This window comes from Perognathus longimembris, chromosome 1, assembly GCF_023159225.1.
Source record: "Perognathus longimembris pacificus isolate PPM17 chromosome 1, ASM2315922v1, whole genome shotgun sequence".
Classification (NCBI taxonomy): Eukaryota; Metazoa; Chordata; class Mammalia; order Rodentia; family Heteromyidae; genus Perognathus; species Perognathus longimembris.
Window position 1 is genome coordinate 45,400,711 of NC_063161.1, and position 23,800 is coordinate 45,424,510.

Consider the following 23,800-nt stretch of genomic DNA (forward strand, 5'->3'; position numbering starts at 1 on the left):
CCAGCTTCTGACTACTTTCCTTTCCCACAAAAAGCAAAGAAGTCCACTGCACAATGGTAACATTTATTTAGGAAGGAGGGATGGGAATGAGACCCTTATACCACATATACACAACAGAGTTCAACTGTCATTTCTAGAGAGGGCTCTGAATCCCAGTGGGCAGGCTGGACAAGGCAGGTGTGGCCTTGGGGGGAATAAGGCCACTGTTCAACCACCTCTCCAGGGAAGTTCAGTGGCTAAAATACTGCTACCCCACCTCCCTGATGCCAAAGCCAGCAGCCCAGCAGAAGGCCATCTTGTCCTCCAGCAGAGACAGACACCTGGGTTGTGGTTGGTGGCAGGAGGGGAGGAAGCGTGTGTTGCTATCTTTTGCTGCTTCTGCGGGTTTCTTTGCCATTACTGACAGGGTTGCTGGAAGGGCCAGCAGGTGTGTGGTTGGGTTGGCTTCGAGTGATCCGGGTGCTGGGAGGGTGGGAAGGAGCGTGCGGGGGATGGGGGCCACCACCAGGACCTGGTGGGGTGCTCAGTCCATTCCCATTCTGGTTCTCAGAAGCTAGTGGTAGGAGAATAAACACAAAATTAGAGAATGAAGCTAGGACACGGTCCTATACAGAAAGCCAACCCAGGAATACCAAGTGAAGCAGATATGAAAACAAGCTGAGTTGTGAGTATGAATGGGGTCATTTTGTTTTGTTTTTTTTGCCAGTCCTGGGCTTGAACTCAGGGCCTGAGCACTGTCCCTGGCTTCTTTTTGCTCAAGGCTAGCACACTTGAGCCACAGTGCCACTTCTGGCTTTTTCTATGTATGTGGTGCTGAAGAATCAAACCCAGGGCTTCATGTATATGAGGCAAGCACTCTACCACTAGGCCATATTCCCAGCCCCAGAATGGGATCATTTTGGAAGTTGCTACCTAAACCCTGGTATGATATTTTTCTCTTATTTATCTCTGCATCATTGGGAGACAGAACTAGAATTATCTGTGCAATTAAATATTCCCTGACCAAAGATGGCTGCAAAACTGGAGAAGCACAGGAAGAAGGCCATGAAGAAGTTTCCAAGTTAAAAGGTAAGGAGGGGGTGGGCAGTGGTAGTAGGGTGGTGTTCAGAGCATGCAGCAGGCCTCTGGGTTCAATTCCTAGCACTACACGCCCCCCCCCCCTTTTTTTTTTTTTGCCAGTCCTGGGCCTTGGACTCAGGGCCTGAGCACTGTCCCTGGCTTCTTCCTGCTCAAGGCTAGCACTCTGCCACTTGAGCCACAGTGCCACTTCTGGCCGCTTTCTGTATATGTGGTGCTGGGGAATCGAACCCAGGGCCTCATGTATACGAGGCAAGCTCTCTCGCCACTAGGCCATATCCTCAGCCCCCCCCCCCTTTTTTTTTTGCCAGTCCTGGGACTTGAACTTAGAGGTCTGGGAGTGCACTGTCCCTGAGCTTTTTCTGCTCAAGGCTAGTGCTCTACCACTTGAGCACCATTTCTGGCCTTTTCTGTTTATGTGGTACTGAGGAAGTGAACCTAGGGCTTCTTCATACATGATAGGCAAGCACTCTACCACTAAGCCACATTCCCAGCCCCCATTTTTTTCCCCCTAGTCCTTGGGCTCATCTCAGGGCCTGAGCACTGTCCCTGGTTTCTTTTTGCTTAAGGCTAGCACTCTACCTCTTGAGCCACAGCGCTAATTCTGGCTTTTCCTATATGTGTAGTGCTGAGGAATCGAACCTGGGGCTTCATGTATGTGAAGCAAGCACTCTACCTCTAGGCTATATTCCCAGCCTTCTAACTCTTTTAGTAGTTTAGTGGAGTACATTACAGACACTCTTGCCCGAGCTGGATTTTAAGTGAGATGCTCAGATCTCAGCCTCCTGCATAGCTAGGATTACAGGCATGAGCCACCAGTGCCCAGCACTAACAGTCATATTTTCAATTGGAAACACAGGTGCTAGTTTCTTTGGTGGAATTCAGTGGTAACAGTGGCATTATTGAGGGCTTTTTACAGAGCCAGACTAATAGAAGATATTCCACTTATCCATCTATAACAATGTTTCAGAAAGCAACTAACCACATTGATAGGGGCCCTATAAGGTTAGAATGAAACTAAGGAGTTCCCATTGTCTGGCAACATTGTTGCCATGGTAATGTTGTAGTACAATGTATCGCTAATGTGTCTATTTTGAAGCTGGATACAAAAACCTACTGAACTGCTAGTTACATAAAAGTATAGCAATACAACTAAGTGTCTTACATAATACTCGATAATTGATTGTTACCCATTTATGTATTTACATATATGTATATATTTACAGATATGTATAAACCCATGTGTGTGATAAGTTTGAGTTCAGTGACTTGTGCTTGCTAGGCCAGGGGCTCTATCATTTGAGCCACCACCCCAGCCTGCACTATATATATACACACATATATATATTTTGTTATTTTAGAGTGTACCCCTTCTATTTACTAAAAAAGTGTCAGGCAGATAGATCACTGAGGAGCAACCCCATGCTTCTCATTGCCTCTGAAGGCTTTCTAGTGGGACAAGTAAAAGAAATTGTCCTAAATTGTCTCTAAAATTCAATTACCAAATGCCAATTCACTTTGTTCTCTACAAACACATTCAAAAATGGAAAAAAGAAACATCCATGGCATATAAACTCAACCTTGTTTTTTTTTTTTTTTTTTTTTTTTTTTGCCAGTCCTGGGGCTTGGACTCAGGGCCTGAGCACTGTCCCTGGCTTCTTTTTGCTCAAGGCTAGCACTCTGCCACTTGAGCCACAGCGCCACTTCTGGCCATTTTCTGTATATGTGGTGCTGGGGAATCAAACCCAGGGCCTCATGTATATGAGGCAGGCACTCTTGCCACTAGGCCATATCCCCAGCCCCTCAACCTTGTTTTTGAGCTTTCCAAATTCTTTTTCACACGGACTCCTGTATACCCAGCTTTTTCTATTCCTAACCCTGTGCAAGCCCAGGCTAATGTGTACTTGTGTCTTAATTTTTAGTAACAAAAAAAAGTTTAAAGGGTAAAGTAGTAGTGAAAAATTAGCCAGGCATCAGTGGCTCACACCTATAACCTAACTATGGCAGGCAGATAAGAGATCTGAGGGCTGAAGTTTGAAGCCAGCCCCTAAAGCAGCCAAATTCATGATATTCTTCCAATTAGTAAAAGCTGGAAGTAGAGCTGTGGCTCAAGTGGTAGAGTGCCAGCCATGAGCAAGAAAAAGCCAAGTAAGAGTACAAGGCTTTTACTGGGTGCTGGGAGTTTAGGCCTAGCTACCCAGAAGAGGCTGCAATCTGCAGATCCTGGTTCAAAGCCAACCAGGGTAGGAAAGTCTGTGAGACTCTAATTTCCAATTAATCACAAAAAAGTCAGAAGTGGAGCTGTGGGTCAAGTGGTCGAGTGCTAGCCCTGAGCACAAAAGCTTAGGAGCAATCAGAGATGGTGCCCATAACTCAACCATGTCAGGCTGAATTCAAGTCCCAGGATTGGCGAAAGAAAGAAAGAAAGAAAGGAAAGAAAGGAAAGAAAGAAAGAAAGAAAGAAAGAAAGAAAGAAAGAAAGAAAGAGAAAAAAGGGCAAGGCCTTGAATGCAAGCCCCAGAGCTGGCACAAAACAACAATAACAAAAAAGTAGTGGGGAAAAAAAAGTTACACCATATAGCTTAGGTGTACTTTAGGTGATACCAGCAAGTTTGTGTCCATGTAATCTGATCATACATCCTAAGAAATGGGAGCACATTATCACTAAAAGATGCATGACTATACACATATACATATGTGTGTGTGTATATATATATATATGTATATATATTTATTTATTTTTGCCAGTCTTGGGGCTTGAACTCAAGGCCTGAGCACTGTCCCTGAGCTTCTTTTTGCTCAAGGCTAGTACTCTACCACTTGAGCCACAGCACCACTTCTAGCTTTTTCTATATACGTGGTGCTGAGGAATTGAACTCAAGGCTCCATGCATGCTAGGCAAGCACTCTACCACTAAGCCACATTCCCAGCCCTGGGTAGCATTATTTATACTTACAAAAATGTTATTTATGCAGATGGAATTTGTTACAAGGAATTGATTTAAAAAATTTAAATAAGGTACATGTAAGCTTTTTTGCTCCCAATAGTCACTGCCAGGTGTGGAGAAGTGATACTCCTGTTTTTCTTGAGAGAAAGTACCAAAAGGGTACTAGCACTTTACTAGTGACTGAAACAGGTTTCCAGATCTTTTAACCATAGGGACTTGCAAAAAGCATCGAAAGGGAGAGTCCAGTGAGAAGAATTAGGCAGAAAGGAATACCCTAAGGGAAATGAATCTTTCTAGGATGGGATGAGTGAGGGAGCAAGAGGGGTCATGGTTGGAAGGAAAATGTACCTGGAGAGGTGGCAGGGGCTCCGGTGGTAGCCTGGGGGGCCGTAGGGCTGTTGTCATTCTGCACCTGGAGGCACAGATTACATATTGAGATCCTGTTCACCACCACACCTGGCCTGACCACTTTCCCTACCTTCAGGCTAGGAGACTCACCGCTTTGTTGGGTGCCTGCTGGTTGCTATATTCTGGGTTGGGCTCACTGAAGTTAGGAACCTCTGAATAAACCATACAGAATCTGCAAAGGGAGGGAACCAAAGTCTTGGACTCATGCTCAGGATCATTGCTGGAGGCCTCAGAAAAATCCAGACACAGTGCATGATGTGTACACCCTTGCATTGCCTCCTGGGAAGTAAACTCCCCCTCTCACCCCCTTTGGGCTACCATTGTTTGATTCCGAACAGCACTTACTCTCCGATCTTCTGCAGATCACCCCCACGGCCAGTATACAGTGTGAGACAACCTTTGAACACTGATGCGTACCTGTGGGGGTTAAAAAAAAAAAAAAGAGGCAAGATTGAGTCTTCAGAAGAATTTTAGGGACTTTTAACCCCACCTTTCCCTATTGCTGCCCTTGGACAGCTAGGAATCTATAGCTGCCTTACCCTTTGGTGAGCCGAATAATGTCCCCAGGCTGGATCAGGTTGCCCACGTCGTCCCAGACTGAGATGTTGATGCTGCCCGTTTTGTCTGCTACTTTGCAAGTTCGAACTTCGTGCCCGTCCTTTGTCTTGGTCACTCGTCCTGAAGAGAAGAGACAAACAGGAGTGCGAAGATGGTCGTATGAAGGGGATGGTGATGGCCACAGGGATGAGATCTACATTTGGTTGAGGTAGTCGGTGTACAAAGAGAGCAAAACGCACATTCCAATGTGTATGTGTTGGGGGGGGGGAGTCGAAATGTGTGTGGGATGGATAATGGAGGGGCTAGCACCATGGAGAGGGCCTTGAGTGGAAAAAAGGCCCGCGTGGACAGAGTGCTATCTGTTCTCTCCACTGCAACGCCCTGTGTCTGAGGAGTGAGTGTGTCTTTGGGCGCACCCCGCCATCCTTGGAAGAAGAATGCAGATATTTTCCCCTACCACCCTCACCCCTCACCCTTCCCTGTATCCCACAGCCCGCACCCGCGGCACCAGCATAGCCACCTGTCTCCAGCACAATGAAGATAAGGTTCAGATTCTTGAGCCCGGGCTTGATATCCTTCACGAAGGTCTCCGTCGTCATGCTGCCCAAGACTTGGATCCCTTCTGGAAAGGGGAACCGGAGTTGAAGACTCAAGGCTGGGAGCCTTTGCCCGCCCATGCTCCAAGTCCCAAGGCCTGCCTATCCACTACACCCGGGCTGGGATCAGGTAGTCTCCAATCCTTGAACCCTTCTAGAAGGTTAGAAGCGAACTTCCCTGGGGGCCTCGAAATTTTAGATCAGAACTTGGGGGCCTCTGGATAGGATGTTCGTGGGGGGCTCGGAGGCCCTCTACCGGGATGCTTTCAGTCTCCCGCACCAGGGTCGCCGCCAGAGACGAGGGTAAGAAAACTGGTGCAGAACCACGGCGTGCAATTTTACTCGCCAAACCTTCCCGAACCCTCCTCCGGACAACCCGGGAATCGGTCCATCCCTTCCCCCATTCAGAGACCACCACCCACCCAGCCAGCAGGTCGGACTCTGCACGCCACCGAGCCGCCCGCAGGGGGAGCCACAGGTCCCGCTGCCGCCGGATGCTGCCCGCTGGAGCGCGGGAGTGCGGACATTTCCGGAAGTTTTTCTCGGACTGAGCTCCACTGGCCAATCAGCACCGCCCAGAGCCCCACCGCCAGCACCCACCCAGCCAATCGGGGCTCTGCGACTCACGCCGCGAAGGGGGCGGATTTCAGGTATTAAAGGAACCTGGCGGATGCTCAGCGCCACAGGAGGAAGGATGAACCACCAGGGGGCGCGCCAAGGTCCGATTTCCATTTATTTGGCTTGAATATGTATTTGGAACATGTATTTTGACTCTTTAAATTTTTTTTTTCATAAGAAGTAGCGGCACTATGAGGGAAAAATGATCAAAGGCTTGGGAATTCAGCGGAAATAAAATCTGCATTCCAACTAGAGCTTCACCTGTCTCGACAAATCTTTTTATTTTTTAACTAAAAAACAATGTATTTAAAAAAATTCTCAGAGTAGGATTGCTGAACCTATAACCTCGACAAATCTTAGCTGTGTAATTCTACCTTACAGATGAAAAAAAGTGGAAGCAATTAAAAACAAAAGCAGTGCCTAGGACACTATAGCCACTAACTAACATCAGTTTCTTCTCCCCTCCCATTGCTCCAATCCTCATCTCTATTCCTGATTGGAGGTCTTCATCACTAATTCACTAACCAGTTCAGTGAGGCCTTTTGGGACAAGTGACATTCACACCAGAGCCACATAGTAGGGCAGGGTCACCTCCCTTTTGAAAGAAACAGAAACCAAAACATAAAGAACAAGCCTCTCATTAATTTGCGAGGCACCTGTTCCTGCTGCTTTTTATCTCATTACACCTGAGTTCCCTGGAGGACCTGAAACGTTAGGTCCTTTGGGACCTGTCAGATTGTCAACAAAAGGTAGTGTGGTTGGAGGTATGGTTCAAGTGGTGGAGTGTTTGCCTAGCAAGAGTCCTGAGTTCAAACCCCAGTGCCACACAGACACATACATACACACACGACTATTGTGTATAAACCAACATTAAGACACACTAATGTGCATTATCATTTGCTTAGTGAATATCCATAATAAACACTACTCTTAGCTTGTTTAATTGTCCCTGACCTTATCATAGAGCTCTTTTTTTTTTTGCCAGTCCTGGAGCTTGGACTCAGGGCCTGAGCACTGTCCCTGGCTTCTTTTTTTGCTCAAGGCTAGCACTCTGCCACTTGAGCCACAGCGCCACTTCTGGCCGTTTTCTGTATATGTGGTGCTGGGGAAATCGAACCTAGGGCTTCATGTATAGGAGGCAAGGACTCTAGCCACTAGGCCATATTCCCAGCCTATCATGGAGCTCTTTAGGTTCCACATGACTTCCCTGGGTTCCCGGGGAACCCAGGTGCTTCCCCGTCCACATCCCCAACCACGGTGCTGCAACCTAAGGAGAGCAACTCAAAACCTAGGAGAAAAAGGTCTCTCTCTTCTCTCTCCTTAGTGGTTTCAGGGCACTCAATGAGTATTTGCAGAGCCAAGGTGGATAAGGAGAGTGGCTGGGCAGAGGCGGATAACCCGTTGGACACCCTTAGATGAAAGCTTTGCGGTGAGACACTCCTCCACTCCCCGCCCCACGGCCGCCTAGTTAACAGCAGTAACCATTCCCATGACTCTGAGTCACAGGATCGGGAGGCCCCGAGATGCTGACCACGGCTTTGGAGAGGCCTGGAAGACGGAGGGTCACATGACAGGCCAACTGCCCAGCGATCTCTCCCTGCTCCTCAAAGACGCAAGACCTGTGCGCCCCTCGCAATCGAAGCGTCGTGGTGCCACGGCATTGAACCTCAGGTTGGCCCGGGCCGTTCACGCCGGGAAAGAACGTGGATACATGCCTCCCAATGGCTACAAAGTCCTGGATGAGACCATAAGAACTTCCGGTCTAGAGGGGAGGCCTGGCTAGCTTCCGAACTTCCTCATTGGCTGTTCGTTGCTTCCAGGTTAAACAAAGAGGCGGGGCCTAGTGATGAGTTTCCGCCGGGTTGCGTAGCAGCCGTGGGCGGGGAGAAAGATCCGTCAGGGAAGGCGACGAGTGGTCCGAACCTCCTTCCCCTTCCTTCCCTTTCCCCTTCCCCTCACAGGAAAGGCTGGGACCCGGCACCGGGGCCATCCGGTGGCCGCCGCTGCCTCAGCTCCAGCCAGGCCTGGGTACGTGGAATCCAGGCCGGGCCCAGGGCGGTGCGTACTGCGGCGGCGCGAGCTAGTATCTAGAGGAGGGTGTGGGAGGGGAGGGGGCGAGGTCCCTCGGGGAGGCTGCCGGGGGGGGGGTGGTGGTGTCTGCATGCTGGGGGTCCGGAGAAGGGGTGGGGTAGGGATGAAATATGGAGGGAGCGATGCCAGGAAGGAGTTGGGAGGTGGCAAGGGGGCTCTGGGGGCTCGGTTGTTGGGAAAGGTCCCCTGGAGTTGGAGATGACGTGCGGGCAGGGGCCTTGGGCTGGTCACCCGACCGGGAGGAGCACACCCCGGGGAACAACGTTGTGTTTAAGCCGGCAATGATTGACTGGCCTGGAAACGGACCAGAGGACCATTCGGGGGTCCACCTCTGCTAGGATGGTGGAACCTGAACCTCCGCCCTCAGAAGAGCCGTAGCTTGGCTCCTCTCCCATGCCTTGTCTTTTGGCAGCCTTGTCTCCCTCTCTTTCATTCCTTCCCCGCTCTTTTTCCTTCCCACCCCCACCCCCGTGAAGGAATCTCACATTCCTCACATCCTTGGCCTTGCCTGCAGCTTCACACATCTCAAAGCCTGCCCTACCGGATGCAGAGAGATTGGGGAGTGCGGAGAAGGGGAGCAGAAAAAAGGGTGAGAACCCTCTTTAAGACATCTTCCTCTTTAAGAAACAGGACTTCAGTTTCCCCTAGTAGCAAATTCTTCTGTTAGAGAGACTGCTGTTCTTGGAGACCTCCCTGTGACAGTCTCATCTCTTGTAGAGTGGTTTTAGAGTCTGACCAGAAGGCAAGAGCCAGATGGTGTTTCTGGCTGCTGGTCTTTGCCTAGGAAAGGATGGGGTGGATTAGTGGTAGGGAATGTGTGTGTGTGTGGGGGGGGGGAATGCAAGTGTAATTACTCTATGTGTCTTAGCAACCTTGTGACTAGGCTTAGCTCCAGTATGTGTGTGTGTGTACACACACTTGTGCATACACATACTGGGACTTGAACTCAGTCTGAACACTGTTCATTAGCTTTTTCAATCAAGACTAGTGGTATTCCATCACTTGAGCTATCTCTCTCACTTGAGCTAATCATTTCTGGCTTTTTTGTTTGTTTGTTTGTTAATTGGAGATAAGAGTCTCATGGACTCTATGAACCATGCTGGCTTTGAACCATGCGTGACCTTCCAAGCTCAGTCTCCTGAGTAGCTAGGATTATAGGAAAGAGCCACCAGCATAGGGCAAGTTCCTCCTGGTAATTGAAAAGAAGAAACAGCATTTCCTCTGGCCTTCATTATAAATTTTATTTTGCCATTCTGTTACAAATAACTGAGAATAGCCATGCTAAGTACAATTTCACATTTATTATCTCATTTGATTTGCAGGACAATACATAAAGTAGATGCAGGCCAGGACCCATTTCTATTTGACACCTAGAGAAACTGAAAATCACAGAAGTGTTCCATGGCTTGTCTAAAGTTGTCTTGTTGGTTAGGGGCAGAGCTAGGACCAGAATCCAAGTCTTATCACTCCAGGCTCCTTATTCAATTGGAAGGAACCTGAAGTAGGATTGCTTTTCTCAGTGTGGGCAGCTATTTGCTGACTCTGGAATTTATCACTAGGAGACTGAGCATAGCCAACAGCACTGGTTCCTGGAAGCATTTCTTGAGGTACAGGTGCACGTGCCATAGTGTTGGGCAATGGGGCGTTGTCCAAATGAAGGAAACATTATACTTCTCTATTATGAGTGGGAAAGGAAGTGAGGAGAAGGGTCAGCCTCCTGCCTACCACTGGATCACATAGAAGAGAGTGGTTTAAAATATATGCTGAGGGCTGGGATGTAGCTCAGTGGCAAAGCACTTGCCTAGCAAGTGCAACGTCCTGGGTTCAATCCCCAGTACTAAAAAAGAAAAGAAAAAAAATACAGTTAAAATATATGCTGAATGGCTGGACAGCAGTGGCTCACATCTGTAATCCTAGATACTCAGGAGGCTGAGATTTGAGGATCATGGCTGGAAGCCAACCCAGGCAGGAAAGTTCATAAGACTTTTATCTCCAGTTAACCAGCAAAAAGCTAGAAGTAGAGCTACCAATAGATACATACTGGTGAGGAAAGAACTTGTTGCTGTTTTTCGATATGTAGTTAAATAGATCTCTTAGCACATTTTATCCAAAGTCTTGTCTGCCTCTTGTAGGAATGAGAGTCCCATCAGCTCAGTCTTACTGTTCTCTAGCCTTTTCAGTTTCCTACTTAAAAACAATTTCTTCATTGCTTTTTTTATTAAGCCAAACCTAATCTCAGAAATATTTCCTGATTTAAGAAAGAGAGAATTGTACCTATACCAAATTCTTTAGTAACTCCATATAAAATAATGTTTTCTAGCTAGAGGGGAAGACCAGAATTCTTTTTGTGAGATAGAGATATGTCTTTGTAGCCTATGCTAGCCTGGATCTCCTGATTTTCCTGACTCAGCTTCTTGGGTGGGATTATAGGCATGAACCACTCCTGACTCCAGAATTCAATCTAAATGAAATAAATGTTCAAGTGGTTTTGTGCCAGCCTGATTGAAAAATGTCAAGTGAGAGGACCGAGGCTCTGAGTTCAACCCCGACCATCAGGGGAAAAGAAAGAAAAAAAAAGAAAGAATTTATGTGAAAGCACTTTGGAACCATTAAAGCATCATAGTATATAAGTAAATTATGCATTTATCTAGCCGCCAACTTGGAATCATTGACGTTAGTTGTTATATGTGCTCAATGCAAATTTTTTTTTGGGGGGGGGGTGCTGGTCATGGGGCTTGAACTCAGGGCCTAGGCATTGCCCCTGAGCTTTTTTGCTCAAAACTAGCGTGCTATAACTTGAGCCACAGCACTACTTCTGGCTTTGTTGTTGTTTTTAATTTAAATTTTTATCTTTGAACAACTCTTCTCTGTCTTTGTGTCCCTTTCTTTACCCCTGTTAGCTATATTTGAATCTATTAGGCCATGTGTATCCATTAGATTCCTTAGCCAGTCATGTCCCTCTTTCCAGGTTAGTCCTGTATGCTTCACATGGGAACCTTCAGTCCTTAATGGAGCTGGCACATTCTCCTCAACTGGTCACCCACTCACCAGACCCAAGTCTATCCAGTCTCACCACCAAGTAGAGCGAAGTTCCCTGACTCATCTTTCTCTTCCTTGTTCCTATTTATAGAGTGCTCCCTATTGTGACATCACACCCTTCCCTTGGCAATGGAACCTGTCACTGGGAAGGAAGACTCAGTTGGTGAATAGCCAACAAGATGGGTTTCTTGGAGTATCTCCTGAGTGCTACTGAGTGGAAGCATCAGGGGGCTGGAACCTTGTAAAAAGGGAACCTGCCCCCCACCATTTGGAAGGTAAAGAGCTTTGGTTTGAAACCTCATTCCAAGCAAGCTTCACTTCTTTTTCTCTGCCAGGGGCCTTTTGTCCTAGAAAACCTGATTCCTAAAACACCTTTTGAGAGTTTTTATTGTTGTTAAATATAGTTAAGTACTGTTACTGATAAGCCATTATAGTAAAGCACCCTTTTGAAATGGGCTTTGGTTCACCCTGACTCAAGTGCCACAACTGACAACAGAAGACCTGTGATTGGTTCAAACGATGCAGAAAGCTTTCTGATATAAACCCATACTACCCTGTTTATTGAATAATTATGTCTCATTAGTTATTATATTTTTTGATGGTGCTGGGGTTTAAACTCAGGGCCTTGCAATTGATAGGCAGGAGCTCTGCCACTTAAGCCATGCCCCTAGTTCTCAAAATAATAATCTTATTGATAATTGCTGGATAAGTTTCATGTCTTTTGTGTTTTTTATACTTTGTGTGTTTTTTTATCCTTTGTATTTTATTAGGCTTATGCACCTTAATTTGAGGGTAAGGATTGTGTTTTCTCTTTCCTCTGCATTTCTTTGTTGGAAGTGAAGATGACACTTGGAGAATCCACAGAAATAGTGCTGGATGCTGGTTAAAAAGTGGGAGGTCTACTGACCTTTGAAACCTGGCAGGCCTTATTTTACTAACAGTGGGGACTATCTGGCCCAAGGTCTATATTGACCTGTGAAATTATTTGGTAATGACAGTGCAGACACATGCTTCTCATTGGCTTCCTGCAGCCGCCAGCAGCCATCATGTTGAAATGATCATTTTGTAGGGCCTGTGAATGATGTTATAAATATTCATTGGCCCTTAACAGAGAAAAAGAAGATTCCTCACTCTGCTTAGGCAGTGGATGAATTCTTGCCTTCTGAATCCTTTTTTTTTTTTTTTTGGTCAGTGGTGGGGCTTTTTGGTGTTTAATTGAAGATAAGTCTCACAAACTTTGTTGCCCTGGCTAACTTTGAACCGCAATCCTCAGATCTTAGCCTGCCGAGTAGCTATGATTATAGATATGAACCAGCAGTGCCCCACGGAGATTGAGTTCTTAAGAGGGGAAGTGAAGTGATTTCAGTCTAAGGATTCTGTTGCTTAAATAAAAACAGCCACTTCCTTTTACCTAATTAGTCAAAAGAGTAACCTAAAAGTCAGAAAGATGAAGTTGTGGTGCCATGGCTCATACCTGTAATCCTTGCTACTCAAGGTGAAGTCAGGGCACCTTCTATAATATAGTTACCACCTAATTTGCCTATTGTTTTACATTCCTAATCATGGAATCATTGAACTTGTAGAGCACTTTAGATCTTACATAATCCAGGATGTTTCATATCACACAGAGTAAGGAAACAGGTTCAGAAAGGTTAAGTAACTTCCCCGAGGTCATGTCATTTGGTCAGTGGTGTAGCTAGAACCATGGCTCAAATACATGGTATTAATTTTCTTTTCTTTTTCCTTTTCTTCCTTTTCCTGTCGTGTGTGTGAGTGTGAGTGTGTGCGTGTGTGCGTGCACGCACACGCGCGCAGGCCCATCCTGAGGCTTGAACTCACGGTCTGGCCACTGTCTTTTGTTCAAGGCTAACACTCTACCACTTGAGCCACTTCTAGCTTTTGTGAGATGATTAATTAGAGATAAAGAGTCTCACCTACTTTCCTGCCCAGGCTGGAATCAAACTGTGATTTATTTTATTTTATTTTATTTTGCCAGTCCTGGGGCTTGGACTCAGGGCCTGAGCACTGTCCCTGGCTTCTTCTTGCTCAAGGCTAGCACCCTGCCACTTGAGCCACAGTGCCACTTCTGGCCATCTTTTGTATATGTGGTGCTGGGGAATTGAACCCAGGGCTTCATATATATGAGACAAGCACTCTTGCTACTAGACCATATCTCCAGCCCCTCAAACTGTGATCTTAAGATCTCAGCCTCCTGAGTAGCTAGGATTACAGGGGTAGGCAATGAATATACAGCCCTTTCCTTCTTTCCTTGGTCTGATGTCTCCTGTTCAATCCCTCTTCTTACTCTATTCCCTCTCTTCTTTGCTTTTTTTCCCTTTGTCTCTTCCTTTTTGTTTTGAAACAATGTTACCTTTTTTTTTTTTTTTTTTTTTTTGCCAGTCCTGGACCTTGGACTCAGGGCCTGAGCACTGTCCCTGGCTTCTTTTTGCTCAAGGCTAGAGCTCTGCCACTTGAGCCACAGTGACACTTCTGGCCTTTTCTATATATGTGATGCTGAGGAATCAAACCCAGGGCTTCATGTATATGAGGCAAGCACTCTTGCCACTAGGCCATATTCCCTCGACACAGTGTTATCTTTATGTTGCCATATCTAGGTTACAACTCCTTGACTCAGGCATTCTTCTTGCCTCAGACTCCTAAGTGCTGGAACTGCACATAATCAAGTGGGAATGTGGCTTAGTGGTACAGTGCTGCCTAGCATGCATGAAGCCCTGGGTTTGATTCCTCAGTACTATATAAACAGAAAAAGCCAAAAGTGGCCCTGTGGCTCAAGTGCGAGGGCACTAGCCTTGAGCACAGAGAAGCCAGAAAGGCTCAAGGATAGACCCCAAGCCATGAGTTCAAGCCCCAGGACCAGAAAATAATAATAATAATAATAATAATAATAATAAGAAGAAGAAGAAGAAGAAGAAGAAGAAGAAGAAGTAGAATCTCAAGCCAGGCACCAGTGGCTCACACTTGTAATCTTAGCTACTGAAGAGGCTGAGATCTGCAGCTCGAGATTCGAAGCCAGCCTGGGTAGAAAAGTCCCTGGAATATTCTTATCTTCAATTAACCACTCAAAAACTGGAAGCAGGGCTGGGTATATGGCCTAGTGGCAAGAGTGCTTGCCTTGTATACCTGAAGCCCTGGGTTCGATTTCCCCAGCACGACATATATGGAAAACAGCCAGAAATGGTGCTGTGGCTCAAGTGGCAGAGTGCTAGCCTTGAGCAAAAAGAAGCCAGGGAGGGCTGGGGATATAGCCTAGTGGCAAGAGTGCCTGCCTCGGATACACGAGGCCCTAGGTTCGATTCCCCAGCACCACATATACAGAAAACGGCCAGAAGCGGCGCTGTGGCTCAAGTGGCAGAGTGCTAGCCTTGAGCGGGAAGAAGCCAGGGACAGTGCTCAGGCCCTGAGTCCAAGGCCCAGGACTGGCCAAAAAAAAAAAAAAAAAAAAAAAGAAGCCAGGGACAGTGCTCAGGCCCTGAATCCAAGCCCAGGACTGGCCAAAAAAAAAAAAAAAAAAAAAAAAAAAAAAAATTGACGGGGCTGGGGATATGGCCTAGTGGCAAGAGTGCCTGCCTCGTATACATGAAGCCCTGGTTCAATTCCCCAGCACCACATATACAGAAAACGGCCGGAAGTGGCACTGTGGCTCAAGTGGTTGAGTGCTAGCCTTGAGCAAAAAGAAGCCAGGGACAGTGCTCAGGCCCTGAGTCCAAGGCCCAGGACTGGCCAAAAAAAAACCCAAAAAACTGGAAGCAGCACTGTGGCTCAAGTGGTAGAGCACAAATAGGCTCAGGGACAGTGCCCAGGCCCTGAGTTCAAGCCCTACAACCGACCCCCTCCCCCCCACAAAAAAAGGATCTCAATTAGTTTTTCTATTTTCTGTTTTCTTGGGGCTAGAATTCAGGGCCTGGTTCATGCTAGGCAAGCATTCTGCCACAGAGCTACAGCCCCAAATGGCTTTATTTTCTATTCTAGAATCAGGCTACATTTCATTCCATAAAATAGAGTAAGTATTCCAATGGACTGAGCAGAAGAGATTGTTGTTTGTTTGGTGATACTGGGTTTTGAATTTAGGGCTTTGAGTGTGCTGGGCAGGTGTTCTACTGTTGAACCATGATTCCAGCCCTTTTTCACACTTTTTATTTTTGAGATATTGGGTCTTAGCTTTTGCTTAGGCATGCCCAGACTCTTGTGTTTTATGCTTATTACTATAGCTAGGATAGCAAGTATGTATGTGCTAGGCAAGCACTCTACTGCTAAGCCACATTCCCAGCCCCCCTTAATTACTTTTTGAGACCAGGTTTCAATATTATAGCCCAAGCTGGCCTCAAACTCATGATCTTCCTGCCTCTCTCTCTCCAGTGTTCTGGTATTACAAACATGCTCCCCCATGCCTAGCTCTACATTTTCTTTAGGTTCTTGAGTACCCTGGAAAGGGTACAAGTACAGGAAGAAGAAAAAAGCAGAAGAACTGATATGGAGGAAGTTACATTTAGAAGTAGAAAGTTCTAAAGTTATTTTTAGAACATGCCTGGGCTGGGAATGGTAAAATGCTTGCCTCATATACATGAAGCCCTGGGTTCAATTCCTCAGCACCACATATATAGAAAAAGCCAGAAGTGGCACTGTGGCTCAAGTGGCAAGAACCATGCCTGCTATCTCTATCCTATTATAAACCCTGATTTTGAGTTGGGACCCTTTCAACTCTTAAGCCTGATGGTGGCCTTCTACTTCCCGGACATCTGGGCATCAACAAAAGGAAATTCGCTGCTATATATTTTAGACATGGAATCTTCTGAAACCCACAAAGGTGACTTTTAGAATTTGTCTTCCTTTTTAAGATAATATTAGTAGCACTGATTTTTTTTTAAATTTTCTTTGTGGTGGATGGGAAGAGATGGAGTCCAGGGCCTCATAGAGACTAGGCAAGTGCTCTAATCAATAGTCATTCCTAGCCCAGCAGTGATTTAAATAAAACCACAATGGAGCACAGTGCCAATTGTAGACCTTGTCGTCTATATTGTCTCATAGGAACAGGAGAGAAAAAGGTAATAGTTTAATTTTTGCATTTTACTAAGGGTAACTAATTTTTTTAATCCTAAATCTTGCAGAAGCATATAATCTAGATATAAAATATAATCTCAGCATCTAGATTTAGTTAGTTAGTTTTGCCAGTCCTGGGGCTTGGACTCAGGGCCTGAGCACTGTCCCTGGCTTCCATTTTTTGCTCAAGGCTAGCACTCTACCACTTGAGCCATAGCGCCACTTCTGGCTTTTTCCTGTATATGTGGTGCTGAGGAATTGAACCCAGGGCTTCATGTATTTGAGGCAAGCACTCTACCATTAGGCCATATTCCCAGCCCAGCATCTAGATTTTTAATGTAACATATATGCTATCATGCCTTGTACAGTTTCAGAGGCATATTAGCACAGTGGTTTAAAGGTTGGACATTGGCGCTTACCTGTCTGGGTTTGAATCTGGTTCAACCACTAGTTTAATGATTTTGAACAGTCTTCCCCTGCCCATTCTGGGTTGAACCCAGGACCTCGCACATGCTAGAAAAGTGGGCCTCTTGATGTACACTTCCTCCATAACCAATTTTAGACAAGCTTTTTAACCTCTCTGCCTCTATTCCTCATCTGTAAAATGTATTTTGTTTTGCTTTTGGCCAGTCCTGGGGCTTGAACTCAGGGCCTAAGAACAGTCCCTGGCTTCTTTTTGCTCAAGGCTAGCACTCTACCACTTGAGCCACAGCGCCACTTCTGGCCATTTTCTATATATGTGGTGCTGAGGAATTGAACCCAGGGCTTCATGTACACAAGTCCAAGCCCAGGACTGGCGAAAAAAAAAAAAATTGACAGGGCTGGGGATATGGCCTAGTGGCAAGAGTGCCTGCCTCGTATACATGAAGCCCTGGGTTCAATTCCCCAGTACCACATATATAGAAAATGGCCAGAGGTGGCGCTGTGGCTCAAGTGGCAGAGTGCTATCCTTGAGCAAAAAGAAGCCAGGGACAGTGCTCAGGCCCTGAGTCCAAGCCCCAGGACTGGCAAAACAAATAAACATTATTCATTGAGTTTAAATAAAACATGATCATTCTAAATAGAAGGGTGAATATGACTAAAGTACATTAAGTGGAGGTGTGAAAATTCACAATGAAACCTAATATTTTACCCAGTTTACAAAGGAAAATTAAAAAACAAAACATGATCACATTGAGTTTGAGCCCCAGCAGCACAAATAAATAACAAAAATATCCTCATTATAGGAAAAAGCCAATAAAACAAAACTGTAAAACGAAAGTACTAAAAGTCTATACTCAGAGATAGCTGTAATATATAAATATAAAAATTATATTTATACTTCTAGATGATTTCCAATGTAAAGGTATAAACTTATAATTTTTTTTCTTTTTTGCCAACCCTAGGCCTTGAACTCAGGGCCTAGGTACTGTCCCTGAGCTTCTTTTGCTCAAGGCTAGTGCTCTACCTCTGGAGTCACTTCTAGCTTTTTTCTGTGTATGTTGTATTGAGGAATCAAACCCAGTGCTTCATGCATGCTAGGTAAGCACTCTATCACTCAGCCATGTTCTCAGCCCCCATATAAATATTTTTTTTAATGAAATAGGACTCTAGCCTTTATATCTGTAAATGTAAAAGATGAATATATTAAACTAAATGTTTCAAGTAAACCATAAGTTATTAATAGGAAATAATGTACCTATGGGCTTGGGAGGTATAGTTTGCCTAGTGCCTGGGGCTCTCAACTAGATCTCTACCACTGAAAAAATAGAACACGCTGGATACCAGTGGCTCACACCTATAATTCTAGCTACTGAGGAAACTTGAGATGTGAGGATCACAGTTTGAAGCCAGCTCAGGCTCACACCTGTAATCCTAACTACTCAAGAGGCTGAGATCTGAAGATGGAGGTTCAAAGCCATCCTGGGCAGGAAGGCTATGAGACTCTAATCTCCAATTAACTTCCCTAAAAGCCATAAGTAGAGCTGATACTTAAGTTGTAGAGTGTTAGTATTGAGCACAAAAGTTCAGGGACAGGGCTGGGAATATGGCCTAGTGGTAAAGTACTCACCTCATATACATGAAGCCCTGGGTTGATTCCTCAGCACCACATACATAGAAAAAGCCAGAAGTGGCACTTTGGCTCAAGTGGTAGAGTGCTAGCCTTGAGCAAAAAAAAAGAAGCCAGGGACAGTGCTCAGGCCCCAAGTTCAAGCCCCAAGACTGGCAAAGAACAAAACAAAAGTTCAGGGACAGCCATAAAGCCCAGAGTTCAAGTCCCAGAACTGCCACTGGAAGAAAAAAACAAAAAAAAAACAAAAAAAAACCTTAACTCATTATAGCAATGGTAAATAGAATGCTATATTTGTTTTTATTTTTAATACAACTTTATTACTAAGGTGTTGTACAGAGAGGTTACCATTTCATAAGTCAGGCAATGAGTACATTTCTTTTTTTGGACAATGTTTGGACAGTGTTCTTTCACTTTCCCCTACTTTCCCCTCCCATCCCTGCCTGTAAGTTGCATACGTCATTTTCTACTTAGTTGATACTGAATGGAATTCCATTTTAAAGATGTAAGGACTTCTGGACATTTATTGTATCTTCAATTTTTTGTTTTTAGGAACAATGCTTTGACAGTGTACTGTTTATTGTACTATGTATAACTATTTCCTTAGGATAAGTTCCTGAAAGTTGATTCCTAGACCTTTATTTATTTATTTTTCTTCTCGTACTGAGGCTTGAACTCTGGGCCTGGGTACTGTCCCTGAGCTCCTTTTTGCTCAAAGCAAGCACTTTACCTCTTGAGCCAGAGCTCCCATCGGCTTTTTCTGTGATTAGTTGGAGATGAAAGTCTCATGGGCTTCCTGCCTAGGCTGAATTTGAACCTCCATCCTCAGATCTCAGCCTCTTGAGTAGCTAGGATTACAGGCGTGAACCAAAATACCCGGCTAGAAGTTTTTTCTTTGGAGGATAGTTACCACTTTTATGTTATGATTCAACTGGTCTAACTTTTTCTTGGAAGATACATTTTCACCAGCCCTTACTGTAGTATATAATATGTTTTTATGTTTGTATCATATGATACATGTGACAGATTAAGTAAAATAGTTTGAACCTTTTTCTGTTTTAACTTAACTCCTTTCACAGTTTAATAGAATTGTAGAGTTCTATGAGTAATGAATATACACATAAATAGTGAAAATTTTTTCAATGTTACAATGGATTAATTAGAGAAGTTAAAATTTCCTCCTATCCCTGTTCCTGTTTCCATTCCTTAGAAGTAAACACTGTTGAGAATTTCCTGTGTTCTTCTGGAGAGATCCATGTATATGTAAACATATACATATCAGGTTTGGGTTTTTTGTTGTTTTTTTTTTTGCAGTCCTGGTAACATACTTTATGTATAATTCTGCATCTTAGTTGTTTTTTTCCTCTCAACAGAATGTCTTGGAAATTCATATTTGATCACTTTTAAAAGGCACTAATGGTTTTATTCTCTTGATTGATTTCAGAGCTGACGTATACTGATATAAAGACAGTTGCTTGAATGAATTATGGATATTTTTGCTCTCATGTAGTTATCTCAGATGACTGCTCTTCTTGGCCTTCTCTCTCTCTCTCTAACTGAAACCCTTTTCTCTTTTTGCCAGTCTTGGGGCTTGAACTCAGGGCCTGAGCACTGTCCTTGGCTTCTTTTTGCTCAAGGCTAGCACTCTGCCACTTGAGCCACAGCGCCACTTATGGCTTCCCCCCCTTTTTTTGTTTGTTTGTTTGTTTTTAATGTGGTGCTGAGGAAATCAGGGCTTCATACATGCTAAGCAAGCACTCTACCACTAAGCCACATTCCCAGCCCTTGGCATTTTCTCTTATTCCTGCTTTTTCTTCCCAGCCTTTGGTGTGTGTCAGAACTATGAGAGTCATAGTAGCTATCATACAGAGAAGCATTCTCCAATATGGGTTAATTGAAGTTAAAAAAAAAAAGAAAGAAAAGTAAGCCAAGTGCTGGTGGCTCATGTCACCAGTTCAAAGCCAGCCCAGGCAAGAAAGTCTGTGAAACTCTTATCTCTGATAAACTACTCAGAAAAAGTAGGAAGTGGTGCTGGGGCTCAAGTGGTAGACAGCTACCCTTGAGCACAGAGAGGCTGAGGGACAAGAGTGAAGGCCCTGAGTTTAAGTCCCAGGACCAGCAAAAATAAATAAATAAAGGTAATAGCAAGTTCCATTCCATCCTGATCAGTCAGTCCATATGTAGAGCTCTGGGTACACTGTCTTAGAGAGACATTCTAGACTGTGTTAGATAAATGAGTCTGAGCTAGGTTTGCTTTTTTTTTTTTTTTTTTGGCCAGTCCTGGGGCTTGAACTCAGGGCCTGAGGACTGTCCCTGGCTTGGCTTCTTTTTGTTCAAAGCTAGCACTCTAACACTTAGCCACAGCACCACCTCTGGCTTTTTCTATATATGTGGTGCTGAGGAATGGAACCCAGGGCTTCATGTATACGAGGCAGGTACTTTACCACTAGGCCATATTCCCAGCCCTGCCTTTTTTTTTTTTGATTGGTCAAAGGGCTTGAACTCTGAGCCTGGGCACTGTCCCTGAGCTCTCCAGTGCAAGGCTAGTGCCTCCACCACTTGAGCCACAGGGCCACTTCCAGGTTTTAATGGTTAATTAGAGATAAGAGTCTCATAGAGGGGCTGGGAATATGGCCTAGTGGTAAAGTGCTCACCTCATATACATGAAACCCTGGGTTTGATTTTTCAGCACCACATAAATAGATAAAAGCCAGAAGTGGCGCTGTGGTTCAAGTGGTAGAGTGCTAGCCTTGAGCAAAAAAGACGCCAGGGACAGTGCTCAGGCCTTGAGTCCACACCCCAGGACTGGCAACAAATAAACAAAAAGTGTCTCATAGACTTTACTGCGAGACAGACTTTATGCCCTGGCTGGTTTGAACCTTAACCCTTAGATCTCAGCCTCCTGAGTAGCTAGGATTATTGGTGTGAGCCACTGGTGTCCAGCTTGCTTTGACTTTTTTTTTTTTTTTGCCAGTTGTGGCAAAATTAGTATTCTCATGTATTCTTGTTTTTATTTTGTTTGTTTTGCTGGGGCTTGAACTCAAAGCCTGGGCTCTGTTCCTGAGTCTGTCTCTGCTCAAGGCTAGTGCTCTACCACTTGAGCCACTGAGCCACTTCCAGCTTTTTTCTGTTTAGGTGGTACTGAGGAATCGAACCCAGGGCTTCATACATGCTAGGCAAGCACTCTACCACTAAATCATATTTCCAGCCCCGTCTTGTGTATTCTTTTGTTAGGTTTTGTTTTTTGCCAGTCCTGGGGCTTGAACTCAGGGCCTGAGCACTGTCTCTGGCTTCTTTTATTTTTGCTCAAGGCTAGCACTCTGCCACTTGAGCCACAGAGCCACTTTCGGCTTTTTCTATATACGTGGTGCTGAGGAATCGAACCCAGGGTTTCATGTATACGAGATGAGCACTTTACCACTGGGCCATATTCTCAGCACCAGTCTTGTGTATTCTTGTTACTATAAATTGAAAAGACCTTTCCAGAGGGCAGTATGACAGTATGAAGGAAAGGAAATAAGATAGGCATAATACCATTCAATTCAGCATGAAGTATCTTTATAGACAGATTTGTTGATTTGCTTAAGAAAAAAGCCATGCTGGCTGCCAGTGGCTCATGCCTATAATCCTACCTACTCAAGAGACTGAGACTTGAGGATCACAGTTTGAAGACAGGCAGGAAAAATAGTAAGACTTAACTCCAATAAATTACTCAAAAATGCCCAAAGTTGGGGCTGGGGATATGGCCTAGTGGCAAGAGTGCTTGCCTCGTATACATGAGGCCCTGGGTTCAATTCCCCAGCACCACATATACAGAAAATGGCCAGAAGGGGCGCTATGGCTCAAGTGGCAGAGTGTTAGCCTTGAGCAAAAAGAAGCCAGGGACAGTGCTCAGGCCCTGAGTCCTCGTCCCAGGACTGGCCAAAAAAAAAAAAAAAAAAAAAAAATGCCCAAAGTGGCACTGCCACTCAAGTGATAGAGCATTAGGGCTAGGATGTAGCTCAGTGGCAAAGCGCTTGCCTAGCAAGTGCAATGTCCTGGGTTCATCCCCAGTACCAAAAAACAACAACAAAATGTTAGAGCATTAGTTTTGAGAAAAAAAGAAGAAGAAGAAAAAAAAAAGCAGCTCAGGGACAGCATCCAGGCACAGAGTTTAAGACCCAAGACTGGCAAAAGAAAGAAAAAATTGTTTAGAATGTTAATGGAAACATGATTAGTTTCAGAGGGAACCTGGCAACCACTTAAGCTTATAGTCATGACTAGAATTCAAAGTACATTGTAGCCAGGCACAGGTGGTTCATGTCTATAATCCTAGCTAATCAGGAGGCTGAGATATAAGGTTCAAAGCCAGCCAGAGCAAGAAAGTCTGAAACTCCTTGAGACTCTTATCTCCAATTAACCACCAGAAAAGGGGAAGTAGTTCTGTGGCGGAAGTAGGGCTATGCCATCCAGGCCCAGCATTCAAGCCCCACAACAGGCAGAAAAAAAAGTACATTGTAATCAATCTTTAGACTGGTAGATTGAAATTTTAACCACTAGAATGTGAACTTACTCTCTCATATATGACTTGTTTTTTGCCAGTCCTGGGGCTTGAAATCAGGGCCTGAGCACTGTCCCTGGCTTCTTTTTGCTCAAGGCTAGCTAGTACTCTACCACTTGAGCCACAGTGCTAACTTCTGGCTTTTTCTGCATCTATGGTGCTGAGAATCGAGCCCAGGGCTTCAAGTATGCTAGACAAGCACTCTACCACTAGGCCACATTCCCAGCCCCTCATATATGATTTTTTTTTTGCCAGTCCTGGGCCTTGGACTCATGGCCTGAGCACTGTCCCTGGCTTCTTCTGGCTCAAGGCTAGCACTCTGCCGCTTGAGCCACAGCACCGCTTCTGGCGGTTTTCTGTATATGTGGTGCTGGGGAATCGAACCTAGGGCCTCGTGTATCCGAGGCAGGCACTCTTGCCACTAGGCCATATCCCCAGCCCCCTCATATATGATTTTTATGAACAGGAATTGGGGCAATTGAAAAGAATGTACAGTAAGGAATGGATGAGGAGATGGGGAAAGAGAGGCATTTGTGGCTCACAACTATAACTCTAGCTACTCAAAAGGCTGAAATCTGAGGATAATGGTGCAAAGCTAGCCAGGGCAGGAAGTTCCCCAAGATTGTTTTATCGGGGCTCGGAATATGGCCTAGTGGTAGAGTGCTCGCATCATATACATGAAACCCTGGGTTTGATTCCTTAGCACCACATGTAGAAAAAGCCGGAAGTGGCGCTGTGTGTAGAGTGCTAGCCTTGAGCAAAAAGAAGCCAGGGACAGTGCTCAGGCCCTGAGTCCAAGCCCCAGGACTGGCAACAAA

The 23,800-nt window shown here is 45.1% G+C and overlaps 2 protein-coding genes across 6 annotated transcripts in view; one reads left to right on the plus strand and one right to left on the minus strand.

Moving 5' to 3' along the window:
• Positions 1-48: 48 nt before the first annotated feature.
• Positions 49-7,908, minus strand: Nabp2 (nucleic acid binding protein 2). 2 transcript variants are annotated; one of them, XM_048361838.1, is made up of 7 exons: positions 7,736-7,908; positions 5,511-5,612; positions 4,972-5,110; positions 4,778-4,849; positions 4,523-4,604; positions 4,373-4,436; positions 49-553 (listed from the first exon to the last, which is right to left on the minus strand). In XM_048361838.1, the coding sequence occupies exons 2-7, from the start codon at positions 5,587-5,589 to the stop codon at positions 363-365; spliced, it is 627 nt and encodes a 208-aa protein (XP_048217795.1). In that variant the 5' UTR covers positions 5,590-5,612; positions 7,736-7,908; the 3' UTR covers positions 49-362. The 2 variants fall into 2 exon arrangements, with proteins under 2 accessions (XP_048217795.1, XP_048217803.1); XM_048361846.1 differs by lacking the exon at positions 7,736-7,908 and adding an exon at positions 6,009-6,145.
• A 177-nt stretch (positions 7,909-8,085) lies between these two features.
• Positions 8,086-23,800, plus strand: part of Rnf41 (ring finger protein 41) — a 30,750-nt gene continuing 15,035 nt past the window's right edge. The window contains exons 1-3 of one of the 4 annotated variants that reach the window (XM_048361867.1): positions 8,086-8,262; positions 8,810-8,884; positions 11,426-11,609. The gene's annotated coding sequence lies outside the window, so the exon portion shown is untranslated. The remainder of the gene's footprint in view (positions 8,263-8,809; positions 8,885-11,425; positions 11,610-23,800) is intronic. The other 3 variants (XM_048361857.1, XM_048361875.1, XM_048361881.1) reach the window with 3 other exon arrangements.